Source organism: Salmo salar, chromosome 10, assembly GCF_965601325.2.
Source record: "Salmo salar chromosome 10, fSalSal1, whole genome shotgun sequence".
Classification (NCBI taxonomy): Eukaryota; Metazoa; Chordata; class Actinopteri; order Salmoniformes; family Salmonidae; genus Salmo; species Salmo salar.
Genome location: NC_138300.1, coordinates 25,345,315 through 25,369,006, shown reverse-complemented (window position 1 = coordinate 25,369,006; position 23,692 = coordinate 25,345,315). Strand labels below are relative to the sequence as shown.

Below are 23,692 nucleotides of genomic sequence, written 5' to 3'. Positions count from 1 at the left end.
ATGGAGACAGCCTTGGGAGGGATAGCGTGGACTGAGAAGTCCTCAAGAATCCCACTAGTCACTACTGACTAAGGCCTGTCCTCATCAGCTTTAAGCCGTGACGATAATGCACATACTGTATATTCTACCAAAGTTTATTTGAAATGTCATTGACTGTGAGTGTTTGTGCTCTGTCTCCTCTCTCTGTCTCTCTCCAGCTACGTTCCTGTCTAGCCTGGGCCAGTATGAGATTGCCATCCCGGTTCGCGTGGGGCCGCAGGGCGAGACCCTGCACACAGAGGATGGGGGTGCAGACAGCCCCAACCACCATCGGCGGAGCCGCCGCAGTGCTGAGGACCAGCAACAACAGGACCTGTCCCAGCTGTACTACCAGCTCTCTACCCCCACAACCAACTTTCTCCTCAACCTGACCCTGCAGGGGGGTCTACTGTCCCGTCAGTTCCGTGTAGAGTACTGGAGGAGGGGGCGTCTGGCCTGGAGCCACCCTTACGCACTTCAGTGTCTCTATGTAGGCCATCTGCAGGATCAGCCCCACTCTAGCAAGGTGGCTCTCAGCAACTGTAATGGCCTGGTAAGAACCTGACCCATCTAGTACTGCTAGCACCACTGGCCTGTTGTCCTATTGGCCTGTTGTCCTGTTGTCCTATTGGCCTGTTGTCCTGTTGTCCTATTGGCCTGTTGTCCTATTGTCCTGTTGTCCTATTGTCCTGTTGTCCTGTTGTCCTATTGGCCTGTTGTCCTGTTGTCCTATTGTCCTGTTGTCCTATTGGCCTGTTGTCCTATTGGCCTGTTGTCCTATTGTCCTGTTGTCCTATTGTCCTGTTGTCCTATTGGCCTGTTGTCCTATTGGCCTGTTGTCCTATTGGCCTATTGTCCTGTTGTCCTATTGTCCTGTTGTCCTATTGGCCTGTTGTCCTATTGGCCTGTTGTCCTATTGGCCTGTTGTCCTGTTGTCCTATTGGCCTGTTGTCCTATTGGCCTGTTGTCCTATTGGCCTGTTGTCCTGTTGTCCTATTGGCCTGTTGTCCTATTGGCCTGTTGTCCTATTGGCCTGTTGTCCTGTTGTCCTATTGTCCTGTTGTCCTATTGGCCTGTTGTCCTGTTGTCTTGTTGCCCTGTTGGCTAGTTCTGCTGTCCTTGGCCTCAGAGGACCCAGGGCTAATGGAGCTCCAGAGGAATCCTCTCCCTCTGAGTGTAACATTATGATTCTGTGTACTAGGATAGCTCTGATCCTGGATCCTGGACTAGACCAGGGCACCTGTCTGGACCACATGCTATTCTGGAGCAGTAATGCACCTGTGTAAACAAGGGATTACCAAAGCCCATTGTTATCACCAGACTTCCCCTGCTGGTCACAACTCATAACGTCACTAAGGCATGTTCACAGCTGGACGTCCAGACCATTCAGTAACCAGCTAGCACCTCCACCCACAGCAGACCCTTTTGAAATAATAAAATCAGTCAAATGACACAATTCCAATCTGCCTTTTGACACATGAAAGCATTCTCCTTATCCATCTATTATTGTGATCCCTTTACAGCTAATAACTAATTGGGCCCATAATAACAGGGCTAAATGCAACCAAGGATTAAATCTGCTCACAAAGTGTTAATAAGCCCTACACATAATTACTTGTGGTCAGACTAGCATAACTTAATTCAGCAGGGAATCCGCTGTGTGTCCACGAGAGCATCACTAAACACATTACAGGATTAGGTGCACTGTGAAAGTGCGCTGCTATTGTAGCGACTAGAGAGGGCCAGGGGGGAAACACTCACTGTGACCTCAGAGGCTGCAGCCAAGAGATCTAATCAGGGGAAGTGTCTCCCTGTCTCCTCTCTGTGGAAAGACTCAGATAGGATCACTCTCCCTATGTATCTGACCTCCAGACATGTCTGGGAGAGGTGAGGGCCTGTACTTGTTTAGGCCCAGGTTGATGAGAGACTGATATGATTATCATCCAGGCCAGGGATAGTTATGTACTGTACTGTATCCACTGAGGGGAGGGGAGATGTTAGAGACTGGCTGTAGACAGACAGAGACCTCCAGTATGCTACTGTAATGGGCCTGACGGGCACCAGAGATGTCAGTCCTTGTCCTGTCACCACCAGCCTTCAGAGGGACCCTGGCTCACCTCTGCTTCCCTGACTTTTCCAGCAGGGGGTGATCGTGGCAGGGGGTGAGGAGTATATCATCGAGCCTCTGACCCCGGCCGAAAACCTCACGAGGGCGGAGAGAGGGGAGAGCCGCCCCCATGTGGTCTACAAGAGGTCATCTCTTCGCCATCAGTACATGGACCAATCCTGTGGGGTCATTGGTAGGTAGAGCTGTGTTCTGGGTACAACATGCCCCTTTAAACTCTCATGTTTCACAGGTTACGATTAGATCAGCAAACAGTCGTTTATGATATCTGCTGTACAGCAGTCTCAGTTTACAGGACATAATAACCTGGTTTTAATACATGCACATTAATGCCACTCTTATCAGGTAGTGTACCCTCTCCTCTCTCAATGCCATTAACCCCTCTTTGTGACTGTTCCTCAGATGAGAAGCCAGGGAAAGGCATGGCCTGGTGGCAGAGGACTCTGAAGACACCTCCCAACCCCATCGGCCGAGGCCAGCTGCCCCTGAAGAGGTCTGTGAGCAGAGAGCGCTACGTAGAAACACTGGTGGTGGCCGACAAGATGATGGTGGGGTACCACGGCCGCCGGGACATCGAGCAGTACATCCTGGCTGTCATGAATATTGTAAGTTTCACATCGAGTCAGATCACTACAACTGGCAGGGTGGAAAACTTGGAAAATACTTGTCCTATCCACTTTGTCTGTGTTTAGGATTGAGTCTAGGATTGTTGTTACTGTATTGAATGGTTCTACAGATAGTGTAGTCGAGGTCGTAATGTGTAGTAGTATTCCTTCACAGGATATCACTTCACACCCTGTCCATCAGATGGCTAAGCATAAACTCATGAATGGAATGTATTTAATGAATGGTTGGCCTTATTTTACTGTTCCACACCAGGTTGCATCCATCCTGTCACAAAATCCCCAACAGAAGAATTAAACTACAGGAGTGTACTGTAAAGTAACCCAAATTACACTAGTTTCTAGGTTGTAAGTAGTAGTGATGAATGATGTCAGCTCTTTTTAAGACTGGTCTTTTCTTGTTTCCCTGGAGGTCAGGTTGCCAAACTGTTCCAGGATTCTAGCCTGGGGAACGCAGTGAACATCGTGGTGACCCGCCTCATCCTGCTCATGGAGGACCAGGTATTCTCTTCTAGACCCATCCCGGAAAAACCTCCGCCTTTCAATGGGGTCTGCATCCATCCACCCTGCCTCCTCTCTGCATCTCACTCCTAGTCCAGTCCAGACTGTTGTCTAGGCCAGCATCTATGAGCTCCTTGTTTGTGTCAAATTATTGGCTTAAGTGTCCTTCCTCCCCTGCTCCCAGCAGAAAATGTCTTGTAAGTGGAGCCATTTGCGGTGGTGGAGAGAGAGCAACCTGCCAGGCAAGTCCAGCCATGACTGCACTTGTTGTTGCTGGTGACCTCTCGGGCTGTTGCTATGACGTACATTAGTGCCCTAGAAAAGTGCATATAAAAAGCTAAATATGAAGCCGATGCAGGCGGGCGTCACTGTGGCCTAGTGTTCTGTCCACCTGCTGCCTGGTGATTGACATGAATGTCACGTCATGTTCTTGGTCCCTGTCCAGTCCAGCAGGCCAGCCAGCCAAGCCACGGCACTGTGCTGTTAACGGCACGCGGTCAGACTGAGTGCCAGGACAGGGTTACACTCTCTGGCGTAATGTGGACATTATAAGCTTCAAAGGGTATTAGAAAGGGTATTACTAGTGGGTTTGCAGTGAAGGTACTGTGGCAGTCTAATAACCCTTTTCCAACTCACAGCCCCTTGTCATCCCGTATATGCCCAGGTTGACACCGCCTGTCATCCCGTATATGCCCAGGTTGACAGCTCCTGTCATCCCGTATATGCCCCGGTTGACACCCCCTGTCATCCCGTATATGCCCAGGTTGACATCACCTGTCATCCCGTATATGCCCAGGTTGACAGGCCCTGTCATCCCGTATATGCCCAGGTTGACAGCTCCTGTCATCCCGTATATGCCCAGGTTGACAGCTCCTGTCATCCCGTATATGCCCAGGTTGAAATTGATAGATTTAGTCATTGATTAGCACCTTAATTGGAACACAGTGGCTGTGTTCAGAGCTCAGTTTCTCCGCTTCACAGAGATGTATTTTATATATTTTTTTACTTTAGTTTATTTAGTAAATTTTTTGGGGGAACTGCTGGTACGGGTGTTGTTAGCCCCGAGACAAGGTCGAGGGCCGGCAAACCGTTCCATTACCATTTGGGCTCCCAAGTGGCACAGTGGTCTAAGGTACTGCATCTCAGCTAGAGGCATCACTACAGACAACCTGGTTCAAATCCAGACTGTATCACAACCGGCTGTGATTGGGAGTCCCATAGGGCAGCACACAATTGGCCCAGCGTCTCTGAGTTTGGCCATTGTTGGCTGTCATTGTAAATAAGAATTTGTTCTTAACTGACTTGCCTAGTTAAATAATAAATACTGGCTGGCAACGTTCTTATCCCTTGCATGCTAGCTAACCAGCCAACTATGGCTAATTTACAGTCACGTCAAACAGTGCAGCCAGAATAACAACAGTAGCTGCATTTGTTTAAGCTGACACATCCATAACAATGAGGTAATGAGGCACGATTTCGCCTGGCATAGAAAATGTGTTCTCTCGTCATACTGTTGTTCAGAGGAGCAAGCCAACAACACATCTAACACAATCTTTTCAAACTGAAGCTGGAAACACTGCAAACTAGCTGCACTGCGTTTCATTGTACATTTTTTTCAATTGACATTTCTTTGTATATATCCATAAAAATGATGCCAGCTGATTCATGATTTCAACTGGCTGAGAAACGCTGCCTGCCTTTCTGTCTCTTCCCGAACCCTGACCCCTACGCATTCATTACTATGGGAGAGGAGATCGAATTTGAATATTGAAACAATGTTGCAAATGTCGGCGAGACTGACAGCAAGGTTTATACAAATCTCCACTGAAAAGAAATGTGAGATAATGTCTAGATGCTTTTTATAGTGGAGATCAAGTTTATAAATTGCCTGGCTGGGCTGATGAGACAGTGGATTGCACAGCCAGATGGAACAGAGTAAATAGGCATTTTAACATCATAGTGGTGGTAACTTGTGGAATAGACACCGGCTGGAATGCGCATTTAACCAATCAGCATTCAGGATTAGAACCACCTGTTGTATAAAAGTTTGTTTTTGTCGTATTGTGAAGAAAATTTGAGGCGGAACACACACCTAAATGCACTCATGACTCCTTTCTATGCGCACCAGAATTACAATCTGTTTGTCTGAAGTGCCTTTTGAAAGCCTAACACTGTAAGGTTGTATTTTATTACTCAGATAGCCACGTTGGTAATAGAATAAGCTTTCAAATGATGCCCACCTGACCCAGACTGCGATTTATAGTATAATGAAAATGTTTGGATTGTGTAAACAACAATAATTGAGTGATGGTGGGGACGCAGGTCTGTGTTCCAAACAAAAATCTATAAGTGTGCTTGCTTTAGTTCCTCAATAGTAAAGCTAGGAGAGCTAAAAATAAAGAGCCATATAGTGGAAGGCTCTTTCCTTGAGCCATAAAAGTGCAATGGAATGACTTAGGAACTGTGCAGTTTGGAGAGGTGTGTGTCCACGTGGAGACACCAGTGAGACCTCTCACTCAAACCCTGGTAATTGTTTTTTCTTACCTAGTACAAAATGTATATTAATATTCTTATTATGTTTACTGAATGTTTCCAGAGTATTTTCAGATTTCATTATTGACAAATGCTGTGAAAAGTACAGTAAATGTAAAAGGCACATCAAATCAACAGTGTAATGTTTGGATTCAGTCTTGTCAGGTGAACTGTTGTGTCCTCACCTTTTGGTCTGATAATTTCACCAATTGCTACCATGGTCATGCATATGGTTTTAATATTTCTTCTGTAAGAAACATTTCAATTAGGCCCTATTAGGCCCATTTCCACAAGTTTAAGGGGTTAACAACCTGTATGATTCATACCAGATAGCTGCAAATAAGCCCCTGAAATTTGCCCCGGGCATACAGTATGTCATTTGACAAATAAATAAATGTTATGATTATTATCAGTAGTATTAGTATTATTCTTGCCTTTCGGTCTGTTGAGGTTGGGGTAAGACCAAAAGTTGTCTCCCAGAGCAGAGACCTCCAGCTGAAAACTGCCCCTGGAAAACAAAACAGGCCAGCCAGCCCACTGAGCCCAGAGATGGATTGTGGGATGTGACAATTACTAGTTATGTCATCACCATGTGCATTCCTGTGTTACGAGCATACTCAGCTGTAGCCAGGAGAGTATTCCCTCCCCCTGCCAGGGCGGCTAATGGCAGAGGGAGAGCAAAGCAGTAGAAGTTCCTGTCCTCATCAGTCCAGTTCAATAGCCTCGTGGCAGAGGGCTGGGCTGCCTAATACTAGGCTCATTGCACAGCTATGGTTGTACTGATAAATTCTGTTTATGTAGGGGAAATTCATTATTGGACCACCTGGGGAATGTCTGTCTCATTACTCCCTCTGGCTTAGAAATGATTGTCAGGTGGTGGCAGATAGTACAAGTGGCATATCTATGAAAACCTAAAAGTGATTGTACAGTAATTTGATTATTTCACTGTACTCTGTTCCTGAGTATGTTGATTTCAGTATTCCCTCTCTGTCTGTCAGCCAACTCTAGAGATCAACCACCATGCAGGGAAGTCCCTGGACAGCTTCTGTAAGTGGCAGAAATCCATCCAGAACCGGAATGGCAATGGGAACGCCATCCCAGACAACGGCATTGCTCACCACGACACTGCCGTGCTCATCACCAGGTCAGCACTCGAAGCACCGGAACATTCTCAGTGATTCAGTGTTCACAACTCTTGACTTTCGCGTAAAGCATTAATTGAGGCCAATGGGAAAATTTTGTGAAAATTTGAGACAAGTGCACAGATCTCAAGACAGAATACTGATCTAAGTACTGAAAGGCACCCTCTGCAGGGACACGGACAGGGGCTGGGATTAAAAATAAAAATAAATTAAATTATAATATAGGACAAAACACACATCACAACAAGAGAGACAACACAACACTACATAAGAGAGACCTAAGATCACAACATAGCATGGCAGCAACACATGACAACACTGCATGGCAGCAACACGACATGACAACAACATGGTAGCAACACAACATGGCAGCAGCACAACATGGTAGCAGCACAAAACAGGGTACAAACATTATTGGGCACAGACAACAGAACAAAAGGAAAGAAGGTAGAGACAACAATACATCACGCAAAGCAGCCACAACTGTCAGTAAGAGTGTACATGAGTCTTTGAATGAGTAGATTGTCCAGTTTGAGTGTTTGTTGCAGCTCGTTCCAGTCACTAGCTGCAGCGAATTGAAAAGAGGAGCGACCCAGGGATGTGTGTGTGGATTGGGTCCCTTTAACAGAGTGTGACTGGAGGAACGGGTGTTGTATGTGGAGGATAACAATGCACATAATGAAACTTCTTTAGCCTAATTCCTTAATGATCCACCACTGAGTCTATTGGACAAACAGAATATATTGTGCTCAAATTCTTATTTGGATTACGGTTTTAGTAAGAACTGACTCCATATTCTGCCCTGTAGATGCCTCTGAGTTCACTGACACCTTCCTTGCCTCATGGCCTGTCATTTTCGCCAAGTGTGCGTTAGTGTCTGGTCCTGTCTGGAGTGACGAAACCTAGGCTGTTATGCTCAACTGAGCATCTGGAGAGAGAGCGATGTAGAGAGGGAGACAGAACGAGAGAGAGAGAGAGAGAGAGAGAAGGAATCAGAGCACAGCTGCCTTGAATCTGACAGCCCTGAGCCGGGCCAAGGAAGCAAAGTGCAGTTTAGTGAGGCACTCTATTTAGGGGGGAAACAGCAGTGGAAACACAATACTGCATGCAGAGAGATACAACTGAGCACTACTCACTGAAAAACACTCCTCTGCCCATGCATGGGCCCCTGTTCCTAGTAGCTTGGAGTATCTTGGGATGTTTGGTCTGTGAGAACAGGTTCTTTATATGAAGACTTTTATCAAAGAGGGATGGAAAATTAAGTAACCATCCTTTTAGTAACCGTCCTTTTATTTCCTGCCATTGTTCAGACCGTATCAGTTACTTATCAGGTCTGCTATGTGTCCATAGGGCTTAGTGTCACTGAGAGAGAGAGAAGGGGAGAGAGAGCGGGGGGAGGGAGAAAGCGACAGCGAGAGAGGAGAGTGTGTATATGTGTGAGAGTCTTCGTGTGTGTGATGACATGTTTGAGTGCTTTTTGCTGAGTGTATGTTTCAGTGTGAGTGTGTGTCAGGGTGTGGACGCACTGACTGCCAGAGTATTCATTTTAGTAAACAGTTTATTTTCCTTCCTGTTCCCAGGTACGACATCTGCATCTACAAGAACAAGCCATGTGGAACCCTAGGTAGGACCTTTGGTTAAACCTGCCTGCACAGCCCAGGAGAGGGCTAACCCTGGGCACACACTGCACACACACAGGCCGCTTGTTGGGAAGCACTGAGCTTCAGTGTCAGACTGTATATAATCTAGAGCAGCCAGGGGAGGGATGTGACTCAGGAAACTGCCCTCATTTTGACTTTGCACTCCCTCACTATTAAGTACCTACCTACCATATCTCTGCTGCAGCTGACTGACCAGCATGACTGACTAGCACAGTCTTAAAATGACACGTAGATGCAGAATTGTAGGTTTTAGTTAAGCATGTAACTGTATGTATTTTTACTTGTATCACCTCTGTATGTGCTTCAGCATGCATGAATGTGAATTGACATGTATGGCTATGTTAGAGACAGTATTGTGTGTCTCTCTTTCCCAGGTCTAGCTCCCGTGGGGGGGATGTGTGAGCCAGAGAGGAGCTGCAGTATCAATGAGGATATCGGGCTGGCCACAGCCTTCACCATCGCCCACGAGATAGGACACACGTAAGACGCTCACCCACGTCACCGATATCACCCTAATGTCCCTCATCACTGAGTTGTCCCTGACCAGGAACACAATCAGGACCCCAGTAACCGTTTTAGCCTTCATCACCTTTGACAAACCCTTTGGTCTTTAGGCTCAGCTTCTGCTTTATGGACCTAGGCTGTTTCAATAAACCACTCTTTCATTGGTGTTACCTGTGACCCCTCATAGGAAACCCTGCCCCTATCCTGGCTTCTGCCCCTGCCTCTCACCCAACTCGCCCAGACCCCCCACCCCTGCGCTGACCTGGGCTAAACTGGCCCCGCCTCAGTGTGAGATTGCTGTTAGATTAGAGCTGTACCAGAGGGAGAACTAACAAAACTACCTCCATGAGTCATTTCCATCAATACACAACTTGTTAATAGCTTTATATTTTCTTTGTCATATTTATAACAAGTGGAACAAGTTACGAGTGTGGCTGGTACCGTAGATCATTCTGGACCTACCTCCGGGCCTGGCAGTAGGCATGTCTTTGTGCCTTCCCTCCAAGACACTTTGTTTTACTTGCTGGCCTGGCATACCAGCCGATCTGCCTCACTTACTCATGCATACATATTTATCTAGGCGTATGCCTGAGTAACATCGGACATGCTCCACTGGACATGCTTGTCATTTCCAAACCTCTTCATACCCTGCCATGAAAGAGGATTCTGTTAAATTTACTCTGATATTTTACTTTCAAAAGCAATGACTTGGTATCATTTTTGAAAGTCCACTATTTTTGCTAAGTAATTGAGTGTGCCGTTCACCTACGTGTGGACACAGGCCTCAGAGGTATTTTCACAGGTGGCAAACCCATTGGTGCTCCCCCCTAATGGCTAGTCCAGGTACCTTTGAACTGGATGGGGTGCTTGTACCCTGGGGCTGTCTAGACGGTGGGCCTTGTCTTTTACAGTGCACATGGAAGTCTGTGTCAGAGAGAACAGAGCACCGAGACACTTTGCTGTCTGTTAAATCTGCACAGGCCCAGTTCCGCACTCATGGTGTTAATATGATTTTATCAGGGAGAGGATGTTTGAGCAAAAAATGTCCTTTTACTCGATACATCACCAATACCCCCAATAACTGTTTCACTCATGCTCAGTCACCCAGGAGATATATCAACGCAGTACCATCTGTCTCTCCCTGCAGGTTTGGGATGAACCATGACGGAGTGGGCAACGCCTGTGGCTCCCGCAGTCAGGACACAGCCAAGCTGATGGCTGCACACATCACCATGAAGACCAACCCCTTCGTCTGGTCCGCCTGCAGCCGAGACTACATCACCAACTTCCTGGAGTGAGTCTGACACTCACCTCCAATACACAGGATATTAAAGGGAGTTGCAGGGTTTGTTATGTGTGGACAGTGGATAGATTAACTAGCTAGGTACATTGTGGGTGAGGTCCATGTTTGTTGGGCCCGTTTTCATTCTCTTCTCCTGTTTGTTTCCCTACAGCTCAGGTATGGGTTCATGCCTCAACAACGTCCCCCCGAAGCAGGAGTTTGTGTACCCCACCACGGCCCCCGGCCAGGCCTACGATGCAGACGAGCAGTGCCGCTTCCAGTACGGAGTGAAGTCTCGGCAGTGTAAATACGGGGTACCTACTCACCTCCTCTTCTAACTCACCTGATAAGGCTGGATGGTCATTTTTAGCTGACAGATCCATTCAGTACTATGTGTGTGACCATGTAGAAATTATACTGACACAAATCTTCTGATCCATCAGTACCATGTGCGCCGTATGTCCTCTCCCGCCTTCCCCTATTCCAGAGCAGACATGCGTTTCTCCTCTCCACCGTTTGTAGGCCAGTCTCCTCTCCTCTCTGGCATATCTCTGGCCACTACTGCTATTTATTTGTCTCCTAGCTAGAGTTGACATGTTCTTTTTAACCAGTCCCGTTGGTTTCTGGCCCCATGTTGAACAAGTCTTGTGCTACCTTTATTGTATAACATCTTTTTATTAGATGTCTATTTTATTGGCCCGACAGCTGAGTGAACAGACATCTGGCACAAAATAGTACTTTATAGTGTCATTATCATTGATACTATGCAGTCAGTACAATAAAATACAGTGCCATATGTTATTGCCATTGTAAAAGCCTTAAATACATTAGCACCACAGAGCCCAGAAGTAGTTGAACCAACCGCTGGTGCCGTCTGCTCCGGGTCAGTGGGCCCTCTTGGCTGGGCACATCAGGGCCTGTTGTCTCTATATGGTCTGAAATTGACAGACTCTGACAGCTCTCCCTGTGTCTGCAGGAAGTCTGCAGTGAGCTGTGGTGCATGAGCAAGAGCAACCGCTGCATCACCAGCAGTATACCCGCTGCGGAAGGAACCATCTGTCAAACCAATACCATAGAGAAAGGGGTAAGCACTGGAATGTTCCATGATCAACAGAAATGGGGGGGGGGGGGTAGTTTTTATTTCATTAGTCTTCTGTGTGTGTTACAGTGGTGCTATAAGAGGGTGTGTGTGGCCTACGGGACCCGGCCAGAGGGGGTGGACGGCGGGTGGGGTCTCTGGACCCCCTGGGAGGAGTGCAGCCGTACCTGTGGGGGAGGAGTGTCCTCCTCTATCCGCCACTGTGACAGCCCCAGGTGAGTGGTGCTGCAGATGGATGGGGATGTGGATCTCAACTCTGGCCATAGGATGGACAGTAGGCAGTAAATTCACAGCCACCATAGAACTGTAAAGCCATTGGGTTGTATCTGGCTGGCTCTTCCTAACTTGTTTGTGGAGGATGATAGATGCCAGTCTACCACCAATCATTTTAACATCCCACTATAATCACCCACGTGCAACAATGACAGCCGTATTAAAGGATATCAACATAGACAGTGGCAAACTGACTTTTCTCTGGTGTTTCTACTGAGGAGTTAGTCTAATTGACTTGGATAGCTGAGTAATAAAAAGACAGACTGTCAGAGATTGAAACAGGGTGGTAGAGCGAGGCCAGCCAGGCAGGAGGAGAATAGAACCCAGTGTGATTGGGGAGTTATTGTTCAATTGCACTCAGATGTGTTTTGCCTCTGCTTTTCTGGTTCCAGGCCAACGATTGGTGGAAAGTATTGTCTGGGAGAGAGGAAGCGCTTCAGATCGTGCAATATTGATGTGAGTGGGGGAGCAGAGCAGAGTGGAGAAGTAGCTCCCTCTGAGAGGCCTACAGTACCATCACCATACTCATCCTGGCCCGGCCCAACTCTACAGCTCTCAGACTGACCTAATTAACAGCAGCCTGCCCAGCCCAGAACTAAGTCCCTCAGTGTGTGTGTGTGTGTGTGTGTGTGTGTGGATGTGTGTGTCCGTGTGTGCGTTTGGTGGAGTGTAGAGGCTACTATGAGTTCAGTCTTACTTTAAATGACTGCTGGGAGGACAAGAGACAGGGGAGGGGATAAAGTGGATGTCTGATGTCGAGAAGCCTGAGATTTGACTGACACAGAGCTGATCTCTGCTCCTCTGTGTGTCTGTCTCAGGAGTGCCCTGCAGGCTCTCAGGATTTCCGGGAGATTCAGTGCTCCGATTTTGACAACGTTCCTTTCCGGGGGAAATTCTACACCTGGCAACCCTACAGAGGAGGTGCGTACAGTAAGTGTGTGTGTCCCACCCTCCTCCACAGCAGACTGGGATACATCATTAGAGAACTGCACTCTGTCTGCTCGGTGGTCATTTCAGGCTGAAAACGTCTGTAGACAGTCTGCAGATATGGAGAAAGCTGACACATCTGCCTGTGAGTTCACCGAGAGAGAATAGTGCAGCAGCACATGGGGAGGGCTGAGCAGGAGAGTGCTGCCAGACTGTGGGCCCAGAAAGAGAAGAGGGGAGAGCAGAAAAGAAGAGAGGAGAGGAGAAGGGGAGAGAGAAGGCGAGGGGAAAGCTGCAGACAATCTCCTGTCTGGCTAGAATTCCTGTGCTTGATGAGCGCTGCGCTGGATGCGAAATATAAATACTTTCGACGACATAGCTGCCTTTAATCTACCAGTCCAATAACATAATGCCTTACAGAGGGGCCCTCTCCAACTCCAGGCAACAAGTGCTCCTTTCATCAAGTCAGCTGATTTTACAATGGAAATCCCTTGCAGCTGTTAAAATACGAGCTGTGCCACAGTCTGCCCTGCGTTAGGGCCATATCACACATCCCAGCCCCCTTCTCTCCCCTCACTCACTCACTTCTTCACTCTCCTTCTACATTCCTCCCTATTTCTCCCTCTCTATCCTGCTTTCTTTCCCCCTCTCTCTTGCTCTTTCCTCTCTGCTGCCTCTCTCTCTCTCTGTCTGTCTGTCCTGTAGTCGGACACCTCTAGCAGACCATCGGGCTCGGCTCAGACAGCCAAGGATAGTTCATTAAAAAAAGTGTTTTAGCAGTCATATAAAAACATTTCTGAGGCATAAGCCATCCACATTGTTGCACTTGGTCCAACAACTTTTGCAGGCTGCCTTCCTCCAGCAAGCCCCCCAAGTCAGTCAGCACCCATCCATCCATCCAGCCTACAAACCTGCTTAGCTTCAGACTGGAGGCAGGCCTGCCAAAGCACAGCACCATGGGAGTTAGAGTTTTCCATTATCCCACAGCTTTGTCACCTGCAAGCCTCACAGGCAGCACATACTGTACCTGGTTCAGCGGTGCCAGCACAAACAGAGCCCAAAAGGGGTTTCAACAACTTTTCAAACAGTGGAACTACCTGGAAATGGGTATACTTGGCTTGTACACAGCCGTGGCAGTATTAGATTACTTGTCACAGCTCATAAAGTGATATGTTAGACTATGGGCTGCTCTCCCAGCTCGCAGGGGGGTAACAGCCTGGGGGGTTGTGGGCTGTGATGCCAGAGCACCCTGGCTAAGAGAGAGGCTTCACGGGAGGCCAGTGGAAAGTCACTCTGCTGCCTGCCTGGTCCTGACTGTCAGCTGGTTCCACTGTGTTGCCTGTCTGGTCCTGACTGTCAGCTGGTTCCGCTGTGCTGCCTGTCTGGTTCTGACTGTCAGCTGGTTCCACTGTGCTGCCTGTCTGGTTCTGACTGTCAGCTGGTTCCGCTGTGCTGCCTGCCTGGTTCTGACTGTCAGCTGGTTCCACTGTGCTGCCTGCCTGGTTCTGACTGTCAGCTGGTTCTACTGTGCTGCCTGCCTGGTCCTGACTGTCAGCTGGTTCCACTGTGCTGCCTGCCTGGTTCTGACTGTCAGCTGGTTCTACTGTGCTGCCTGCCTGGTCCTGACTGTCAGCTGGTTCCACTGTGCTGCCTGCCTGGTTCTGACTGTCAGCTGGTTCTACTGTGCTGCCTGCCTGGTCCTGACTGTCAGCTGGTACCACTGTGCTGCCTGCCTGGTCCTGACTGTCAGCTGGTTCCACTGTGTTGCCTGTCTGGTCCTGACTGTCAGCTGGTTCCACTGTGCTGCCTGCCTGGTCCTGAATTTTGCCCAATTAACACTTATTTCAACTCTCACGTGAACCGAGCCTGGCCCGGTTATAAAGCATGGAAACTGGGTTGACCAGAGGGTGGTGGTAAGTAAAGTGAGACAATGGCTGTGTTGTGTTGTATGTGTGTTGCATTGTGTGTACGTGTTTGTGTTGTGTGTTGGGTCGGCCCATAGAGCAGATGTGCTGGCGTTTCTGTGCTGAGACATTGATTGGCCTTGTCAGCCAGTAAGAGAGCTCAGTGTGGTCGCTGGCATGCTCAGTAATATGGAATAAATGAGAGCACCTGTCAGTGCACAAATAACACCCTCCCCCCTCTCTCCCCTCCCTCTCTCCCCTCCCTCTCTCTCCCCCTCTCTTTCCTCTCCCCCTGTCCGTTTTTGTGCAAGTCTGCAGGATTTCCACATTCCAGTTTCCCAGGGAATTTGCTGAGAGTTGCACTGTTTCTGTTAGCGCCCTCTCGTTTTTGTTGTTGTGAGCGTTTGACCCCACCATGCTGTTAGCGAAACCAAAAGCCTCAGAACCCACAGCCCTGATCAGTCCCAGACCTTAGGTGGTAGAGGGGTGGCACAGACAAAGAGGGGGCCGAGGGGACAAAAGGGTTGTGTGTCTGTGTGTGGATAGAGGGATTGAAGGGGGGACTTAATCACAATCAGCTGCTTGTTCTCTTGATGTTAGTAATCCAAACTGTGCTCTCTCCCCTCTATAGCCCCTCCACCTCCCCACTCTCCTCTATGTCTTTGGCACCCGAGTCCTTACAGCTGTGGGAGAACAAACTAACTGTGTCGAACCTAAAACCCAAAAGCCCATTAAAATACCATGCCTGGACATCAGACACGTTAGAGCAGCCCGGGGTTTTCTCAGTAATGGAGGGGAATGGCTGGAGTAATTGTGTTGTGTCTTCACCCAACAAGAGGCCTCACGGCTGAAAGTGCTAATAAAGAGCGAAGTGGAAGCGATTTGTTTTCGTGTTTGTGATAACGTTGTGTAATGTGGTTAACTCGACACAGCAGCAGAGCAGCTCAAAATCGCGTTGCGTAAATGTGTTTGAGCAATGAAATGGTGTGAAAGCCAGCGTGTATGCCATATAAAAGACTGAATCTGGTGGTGTTGTCTCTGCTTGCTGCTGCAGATGGGATCCTATAGACCAGGGCTGGGAAACACCAGTCCTCCAGGGCTGGGAAACTCCAGTCCTCCAGGGCTGGGAAACACCAGTCCTCCAGGGCTGGGAAACACCAGTCCTCCAGGGCTGGGAAACACCAGTCCTCCAGGGCTGGGTAACTCCAGTCCTCCAGGGCTGGGAAACACCAGTCCTCCAGGGCTGGGAAACACCAGTCCTCCAGGGCTGGGAAACTCCAGTCCTCCAGGGCTGAGTAACTCCAGTCCTCCAGGGCTGGGTAACTCCAGTCCTCCAGGGCTGGGAAACTCCAGTCCTCCAGGGCTGGGAAACTCCAGTCCTCCAGTGCTGGGAAACTCCAGTCCTCCAGGGCTGGGAAACACCAGTCCTCCAGGGCTGAGTAACTCCAGTCCTCCAGGGCTGGGAAACACCAGTCCTCCAGGGCTGGGAAACTCCAGTCCTCCAGGGCTGGGAAACACCAGTCCTCCAGGGCTGGGAAACACCAGTCCTCCAGGGCTGGGAAACTCCAGTCCTCCAGGGCTGGGAAACTCCAGTCCTCCAGGGCTGGGAAACTCCAGTCCTCCAGGGCTGGGAAACACCAGTCCTCCAGGGCTGGGAAACACCAGTCCTCCAGGGCTGGGAAACACCAGTCCTCCAGGGCTGGGAAACTCCAGTCCTCCAGGGCTGGGAAACTCCAGTCCTCCAGGGCTGGGAAACTCCCGTCCTCCAGTGCTGGGAAACTCCAGTCCTCCAGGGCTGGGAAACTCCAGTCCTCCAGGGCTGGGTAACTCCAGTCCTCCAGGGCTGGGAAACACCAGTCCTCCAGTGCTGGGAAACACCAGTCCTCCAGGGCTGGGAAACTCCAGTCCTCCAGGGCTGGGAAACTCCAGTCCTCCAGGGCTGGGAAACTCCAGTCCTCCAGGGCTGGGAAACTCCAGTCCTCCAGGGCTGGGAAACACCAGTCCTCCAGGGCTGGGAAACTCCAGTCCTCCAGGGCTGGGAAACACCAGTCCTCCAGGGCTGGGTAACTCCAGTCCTCCAGGGCTGGGAAACTCCAGTCCTCCAGGGCTGGGTAACTCCAGTCCTCCAGGGCTGGGAAACTCCAGTCCTCCAGGGCTGGGTAACTCCAGTCCTCCAGGGCTGGGTAACTCCAGTCCTCCAGCTGGGTAACTCCAGTCCTCCAGGGCTGGGAAACTTCAGTCCTCCAGGGCTGGGAAACTTCAGTCCTCCAGGGCTGGGAAACTCCAGTCCTCCAGGGCTGGGAAACACCAGTCCTCCAGGGCTGGGAAACTCCAGTCCTCCAGGGCTGGGAAACACCAGTCCTCCAGGGCTGGGTAACTCCAGTCCTCCAGGGCTGGGAAACACCAGTCCTCCAGGGCTGGGTAACTCCAGTCCTCCAGGGCTGGGAAACACCAGTCCTCCAGGGCTGGGAAACACCAGTCCTCCAGGGCTGGGTAACTCCAGTCCTCCAGGGCTGGGAAACACCAGTCCTCCAGGGCTGGGAAACTCCAGTCCTCCAGGGCTGGGAAACACCAGTCCTCCAGGGCTGGGTAACTCCAGTCCTCCAGGGCTGGGAAACACCAGTCCTCCAGGGCTGGGAAACTCCAGTCCTCCAGGGCTGGGAAACACCAGTCCTCCAGGGCTGAGTAACTCCAGTCCTCCAGGGCTGGGAAACACCAGTCCTCCAGGGCTGGGAAACTCCAGTCCTCCAGGGCTGGGAAACACCAGTCCTCCAGGGCTGGGAAACACCAGTCCTCCAGGGCTGGGAAACTCCAGTCCTCCAGGGCTGGGAAACTCCAGTCCTCCAGGGCTGGGAAACTCCAGTCCTCCAGGACCTGACTGGTGTCACACTTTTTCTCCATCCCTAGCAAACACAGCTGATTAATCAAATTCTGTTAATCTGTTTACCAAATTCTGCTTCTCTGTTTATCATATATGCATAGTCACTTTAACTATACATTCATGTACATACTACCTCAATTGGCCCGACCAACCAGTGGCCCCGCTATCTGGGCTATCTAACCGGGCTATCTGCATTGTGTCCCGCCACCCGCCAACCCCTCTTTTACACTACGGCTACACGCTACTGCTACTCTCTGTTCATCATATATGCATAGTCACTTTAACCATATCTACATGTACATACTACCTCAACCAGCCTGACTAACCGGTGTCTGTATGTAGCCTCGCTACTTTTATAGCCTCGCTACTCTATATAGCCTGTCTTTTTTCTGTTGTTTTATTTCTTTACCTACCTATTGTTCACCTAATACCTTTTTTTGCACTATTGGTTAGAGCCTGTCAGTAAGCATTTCACTGTAAGGTCTACACCTGTTGTATTCGGCTCACGTGACAAATAAACTTTGATTTGATTTGAAATGGCATTCTAAACTGAAGATCATGATTGGAGTCAGGTGTGTTAGCTGGGGCAAAACTGTGACACCAATCAGGCCCTCGAGGACTGGAATTTCCCACCCCTGCTATAGAGGACCAGCTGCTTCTCTGGTCAACTCAATCTAGCTCTTAATCATGCTACTGTGTGTGTTGTTTACCAAAAGTATTACATGACACCCACCTAATGAAACATACAGCTCTCAATAACCTCTGACTTATTTCTGATGGTATTGTCATGTCCTTGCCAAAACACCAGCCATCTATGGGATCCTATCGAGGACCTTCACAGCTGCTCCTCTCACCACCAGCCTTTACTGTTGATACCAGACAGGATGGTTCCATGGACTCATGTTGCTTAAGCCAAATCCTGACTCTGCCATCAGCATGACGCAACAGGAACAAGGATTTGTCAGACCAGGCAATGTTCTTCCACTCCTCAATTGTCCAGTGTTGGTGATCGCATGCCCACTGGAGCTACTTCTTCTTGTTTTTAGCTGATAGGAGTAGAAGCCGGTGTGGTCGTCTGCTGCAGTAGCCCATCCGTGACAAGGACCGACAAGTTGTGCGTTCCGAGATGCCGTTCTACACACCACTGTTGTACTGCGCCTTGTACTGCGTAGTTATTTGCCTGTTTGCGGCCCGCCTGTTAGCTTGCACAATTCTTTCCGTTCTCCTTCGACCTCTCTCATCAACAAGCTGTTTTTGCCCACAGGACTGCCGCTGACTGGATGTTTTCTGTTTGTCACACCATTGTCGGTAAATCATAGACACTGTCGTGCGTGAAAATCCCTGGAGGGTGGTCGTTTCTGAGATACTGGATCCGGCGCGCCTGGCACCGACGATCATACCACACTCAAAGTTGCTTAGGTCACTCGTTTTGCCCATTCTAACGTTCAATCGAACAGTAACTGAATGCCTTGATGTCTGTCTGCTTTATATAACAAGCCACGTGACTCACTGTCTGTAGGAGCGATCCATTTTCGTGAACGGGGTGGTGTACCTATCCGGTGAGTGTATATTGTTGTTTACCCAAGAGAATCACAAACAATGAATGAAAATAACAATGCACAGCCCTTCTAAACCTCTGACATGATGGTATTGTCAAGTCTGGGTATTTGTTGTTTACCCAAGAGTATTAGGTAACAACTTGTGAAACCAACAGCTCTTAGCTTGCGTTTACACAGGCAGCCCAATTCTGATCTTTTGCCCAGTTATTGGAAAAAGAGCTGATCTGATTGGTCAAAAGACCAATTAGTGGAAAATATCAGAATTGGACTGCCTGTGTAAACCCAGCCTTAAAAACTGACATGATGATATTGTCAGATCCTTGCCAAAACACCAGCGATCTAGTCAAGACCTCTTTGTATAATGGCGTACGTGTAGACCTAGAGATGTGTAGACCAAGAGACGTGTAGACCTAGAGACGTGTAGACCAAGAGACGTGTAGACCTAGAGACGTGTAGACCAAGAGACGTGTAGACCAAGAGACGTGTAGACCTAGAGACGTGTAGACCTAGAGACGTGTAGACCAAGAGACGTGTAGACCAAGAGACGTGTAGACCTAGAGACGTGTAGACCAAGAGACGTGTAGACCTAGAGACGTGTAGACCAAGAGACGTGTAGACCTAGAGACGTGTAGACCTAGAGACGTGTAGACCTAGAGACGTGTAGACCTAGAGACTTGTAGACCAAGAGACGTGTAGACCTAGAGACGTGTAGACCAAGAGACGTGTAGACCAAGAGACGTAGGATTGTGGGTTTAAGTACTTCTAGGTTACCCCCCCCCACCCCAAATTTGCTGCAGAACCTAATCCGGGATCTATTTGTGTTTGTATTGAACTATTGTCTCATGTTCCTCTTCTCTGTGCTGCTCTGTTGTCCAGGTGGAGTGAAGTCCTGCTCTCTGAACTGCCTGGCGGAGGGATATAACTTCTACACAGAGCGTGCTCCGGCTGTGGTGGACGGGACCCCATGTCGGGACGACTCTCTGGATGTCTGTGTGAATGGAGAGTGCAAGGTGAGACTGCTCCGTCCTTTCTATCCTCTCCTCTCATTTAACTCTCCTCCTGGTTGTCTTCTTAAAGTAGTATTGCCTTTCAGATGGTGTGGCTCACTGCTCACACAAACGATACCGACTGTTCCCCCATTCTGTTGTTTTTGGATGGCTTCAGAGCCTGTCAAGAAGCAGAGTGGCTTTGGACTGGGAGGGGAGGAGGGAAAAATGAAATACTCTCGCTGAATGACACCAAACCACAAAACATCTGAATTGTTGTTTTGTGGTTTCCTGCAGCTATGTGGAGCAGAGCTAGATTTCATTAGGCAGTTGAACGGCCATCCCTCTCTCCTCTCTTGGGCTTTGTTTGGAGCTGTCTCAGGGCCTGGGCACATGAAGGGGGTTGTGAGTGGAAGTCTCTGGGCTCGTCCAGACTGAGAGAGGAGCCTGTTTATCAACTATTCTCCTTTCCTCTCTTCCTTGGTTCTGTTCTGTGTAGCAGGAACTCAGTGACCCTCCAGCTCAGCTGGCTGCACTGCTGGCTGCTAAACATATTCACTTCAGCCCCTCTCCCACTCACTCTCTGTTTCTTACTCACTCTCTTTCTCTCTCTCTTTCTCTCTCTCGGTCTATCATATTCTGGCATTCTTCCTTCTCATCCCTCTCTTTATCTCTTAATTTCTAGAACTCGCTGTTTCTTTCCCTATCATACTCTCCTTCTCTCATTATTTCTCACAGTTTCTATCTCCCAGGTTCTTTCCCATTCCTCCCGTCTCCAGTCTCTCTCTTATATTTATGGTGCATATAAAAAGGCGAAAACAGTGAGGAGAAAAATGTAAGTATTGTTTGCAGCCTCATGGTGGTTAGGATCCAGAGAGTAAGGGATTGATTTGAAGCGAGCGAGGGAGAGTGAGTGGAGAGAGAGCGGGAGCAGAGAGCAAGATGTGTGTGTGCTTGGAAACACATGCGCAGGCTGCAGCAGGCTGCCTGGCCTGGCCCAGGCTCACCAGGGGACACGGCTCAGAGCCCAGTCTGAACTGAAGGGCCAGGGCCCGGCCTGGAACAAGTCCTGCTATTACTAAGGGGAAATAGCTTCCACATTGATAGTTAATGGAACCTGGACTTGCCTGGGTCAACAGGGTTTAAAGTGCCCCAGGGTTGCTCCATCCATCCATTCACATGTTAGAGTTACTGTACAGGGCAGGAGTTAATTTAGACCAACATTTGTGTTGGCTTGAACCTTCTGTTGCTATTTGGTATTTTCTGTATTTTATTAGGATCCCCATTAGCTGTTACCGAAGCAGCAGCTACTCTTCCTGAACAGCTCAAGGACAAAACTACATCAATTTTAAAAAGGCACACGTAGCCTACATATGAATACATACACACAAACTATCTAGGTCAAATAGGGGAGAGGCAAACCAGGTTTGCTGTTCATTTGAGCAATATGAGATGGAAGGGAGTTCCATGCAATAATGGCTCTATATAATACTGTACGCTTGTTCTGGATTTGGCAACTGTGAAAAGACCCCTGGTGGCATGTCTGGTGCGGTACGTGTGTATGTCACAGCTTAGTACAGGTTGTGTCTTAGGAATGTTTCCTGTAGGTAGAGAGGGTATGTTGTTGACATCCTGTGGTGTCAGTATTTTCATTAGGCACCTGGGAAACATTTCAATCAGCCTCACTTCTGTTGCTGAAAGGACAGTGTGCGTTCTGCTTTGCTCTCCATAGAGGCTAGTGTCTGTGTCTGTGTGCCTCTGCCTGCACCCTTTGATCTGTGGCCCTTGTCTCCCTGCAGCACGTGGGCTGTGACCGGATCCTGGGCTCGGATGTGCGGGAGGACCGCTGCCGTATCTGCGGGGGTGACGGGAGCAACTGTGAGGCCATAGAGGGCGTCTTCAATGACTCCTTGCCTGAAGGAGGTACAGTTTAGTATACAGAGCAGGAGTCTATTCACCACAATACTGCTAGGAAGGAATCTTAACCCCATTCTTTGATGCTTACTGCACAATGATGGTCTCTACAGTTAGGGTGGCAGTGGGCCCCTCTCTCAGGCCGGGCAGGCGTGGACAGACAGACACTGGGGGGACTGTTCTGTTCCAAGACTTGGCAACAGGACATGTCTCTCTCTTTAAAAGACCCTGATTGCTGCGTTTCTCTGTCCTCAAACTCTCTGCTCCCTCCAACACCACTTCTAGAACAGGCCAATAACACATACCTCTCAATTAGCCTTGGGAATAAAAAAGAAAAACACAAATAAAATGTGAAAGAAGAAAGGGCCTGTGTTTTGGACCAGGGAGCTCCAGCAACGTTCTGAGAATGAGATTTAGTTAAGTTCGAGACATCCATCGAGAGAGATTATGCAACCAAATTGTTTTATGGAAATTCAAACAATGTGTGCATGCATTTGGATTCTGACAAGAGCTAAATATGTGTTGGACTACTGCCTTGCAATGTGAGTTAGGGGACCTCAGACATTTTGAAAGTAATGTATAATTATCTGTTCACATGCAAGCTTTCTAGTTGCATGATCTGCATACTGTACCAGTTAATCATATAGAGTTACTGGTGAACATCTTGCCCTGCCAACCCCTCTCCCTCCCTCTCTCCCTCCTGTAGGTGCATAATGACCTTTTATTTCAGTACCTATTTCAGTCTAAACACTTTGGCCCTGATTAATGGTTTGTGATTAATTCTGTGGAAACATGTCAGGGGAAAACTGATACAGCCCAGCCAGGCTTACAGATGACGCCAGGCACAAGAATTAGCCATCACCATCTCCAAGAAAACCAAGCTGTTGTCGAGGGCTTGTGGTAGGCTCAGCCTATAGACACTCCAGAGGTCTCGGTTCCATCATTCCATCATAGTGACAGTTGGAAGGCTTGTGGTCCTCTGTCCTATTAGAGAGCCGTGGGTAACGTCACCCTGCAGGTACATGATACTGCACTAACCCTAATTCCTTCTCAAAACACTTGAATAATATTGTTTCTTTTTAAGTACAGTCAAACTCCGAATACTTTTCCTGTAGGCTATCGTGTGATTATGTGGGCTTTAAAGGATAGTCAAACTCAGAATACTTTAAAGTGCGGTCAAACTCCGAATACCCACTATTGATCAATATTAACCATGGATAAGTTTCCTTAGATCAACTGAACCAATTTCCATAGATTCTACATGTGATTGTAATACAATGGATCAATTTCCTTAGATCCCTGAACCAGTTTCCTTAGGTTCTACCTACCACCGGTGAGATTCATTACTATAGGAAAATAGTTCTGCCAAATTGAACCCCTAAATTTTGTGGATGAGGAGGACGAGATCTTTTACCATTAAGGCTCGGCTGGAAAATCCCTCAGAGATTTTTAAATAAGGTCTCTTACTAATTTTTGTGGCCAGAGGGAAGTCTTGAGTCCAAGCCGAGCGAACCGGATCAAAAAGTCAGGTCACTCTCATCCGGGTCACAGCACCAAATGTTGTGGAAAATTCCATCCAAAGATTAAGGCAGAGACTATTCAATGATATTATAGAAAACCATTTAATACAAGCAGCTACAGGGGAGATCCACCTCTGATTTCACAAGGAAGAACTCAAGGAATAAATATTTTCATGTCCACCCTTATTTAGTGGAAGGTGATCATACTATCATATTGTTTGAACAACAGTTCTTTCAACAC

General features: G+C 48.6%; 1 protein-coding gene across 2 annotated transcripts in view; it reads left to right on the top strand.

Moving 5' to 3' along the window:
* LOC106613844 (A disintegrin and metalloproteinase with thrombospondin motifs 10) overlaps positions 1 to 23,692 on the top strand; it is a 41,996-nt gene that overhangs the window by 7,871 nt on the left and 10,433 nt on the right. The window contains exons 3-17 of one of the 2 annotated variants that reach the window (XM_014216511.3): positions 198 to 571; positions 2,159 to 2,318; positions 2,546 to 2,748; positions 3,184 to 3,267; positions 6,798 to 6,943; positions 8,522 to 8,565; positions 8,977 to 9,082; positions 10,254 to 10,400; positions 10,561 to 10,702; positions 11,365 to 11,472; positions 11,557 to 11,702; positions 12,153 to 12,216; positions 12,579 to 12,681; positions 19,908 to 20,041; positions 21,817 to 21,940. In XM_014216511.3, coding sequence (XP_014071986.1) covers positions 198 to 571; positions 2,159 to 2,318; positions 2,546 to 2,748; positions 3,184 to 3,267; positions 6,798 to 6,943; positions 8,522 to 8,565; positions 8,977 to 9,082; positions 10,254 to 10,400; positions 10,561 to 10,702; positions 11,365 to 11,472; positions 11,557 to 11,702; positions 12,153 to 12,216; positions 12,579 to 12,681; positions 19,908 to 20,041; positions 21,817 to 21,940 — 2,085 coding nt within the window. Of the gene's footprint in view, positions 1 to 197; positions 572 to 2,158; positions 2,319 to 2,545; positions 2,749 to 3,183; positions 3,268 to 6,797; positions 6,944 to 8,521; positions 8,566 to 8,976; positions 9,083 to 10,253; positions 10,401 to 10,560; positions 10,703 to 11,364; positions 11,473 to 11,556; positions 11,703 to 12,152; positions 12,217 to 12,578; positions 12,691 to 19,907; positions 20,042 to 21,816; positions 21,941 to 23,692 lie in introns of both variants that reach the window. The other variant, XM_014216510.3, reaches the window with a different exon arrangement.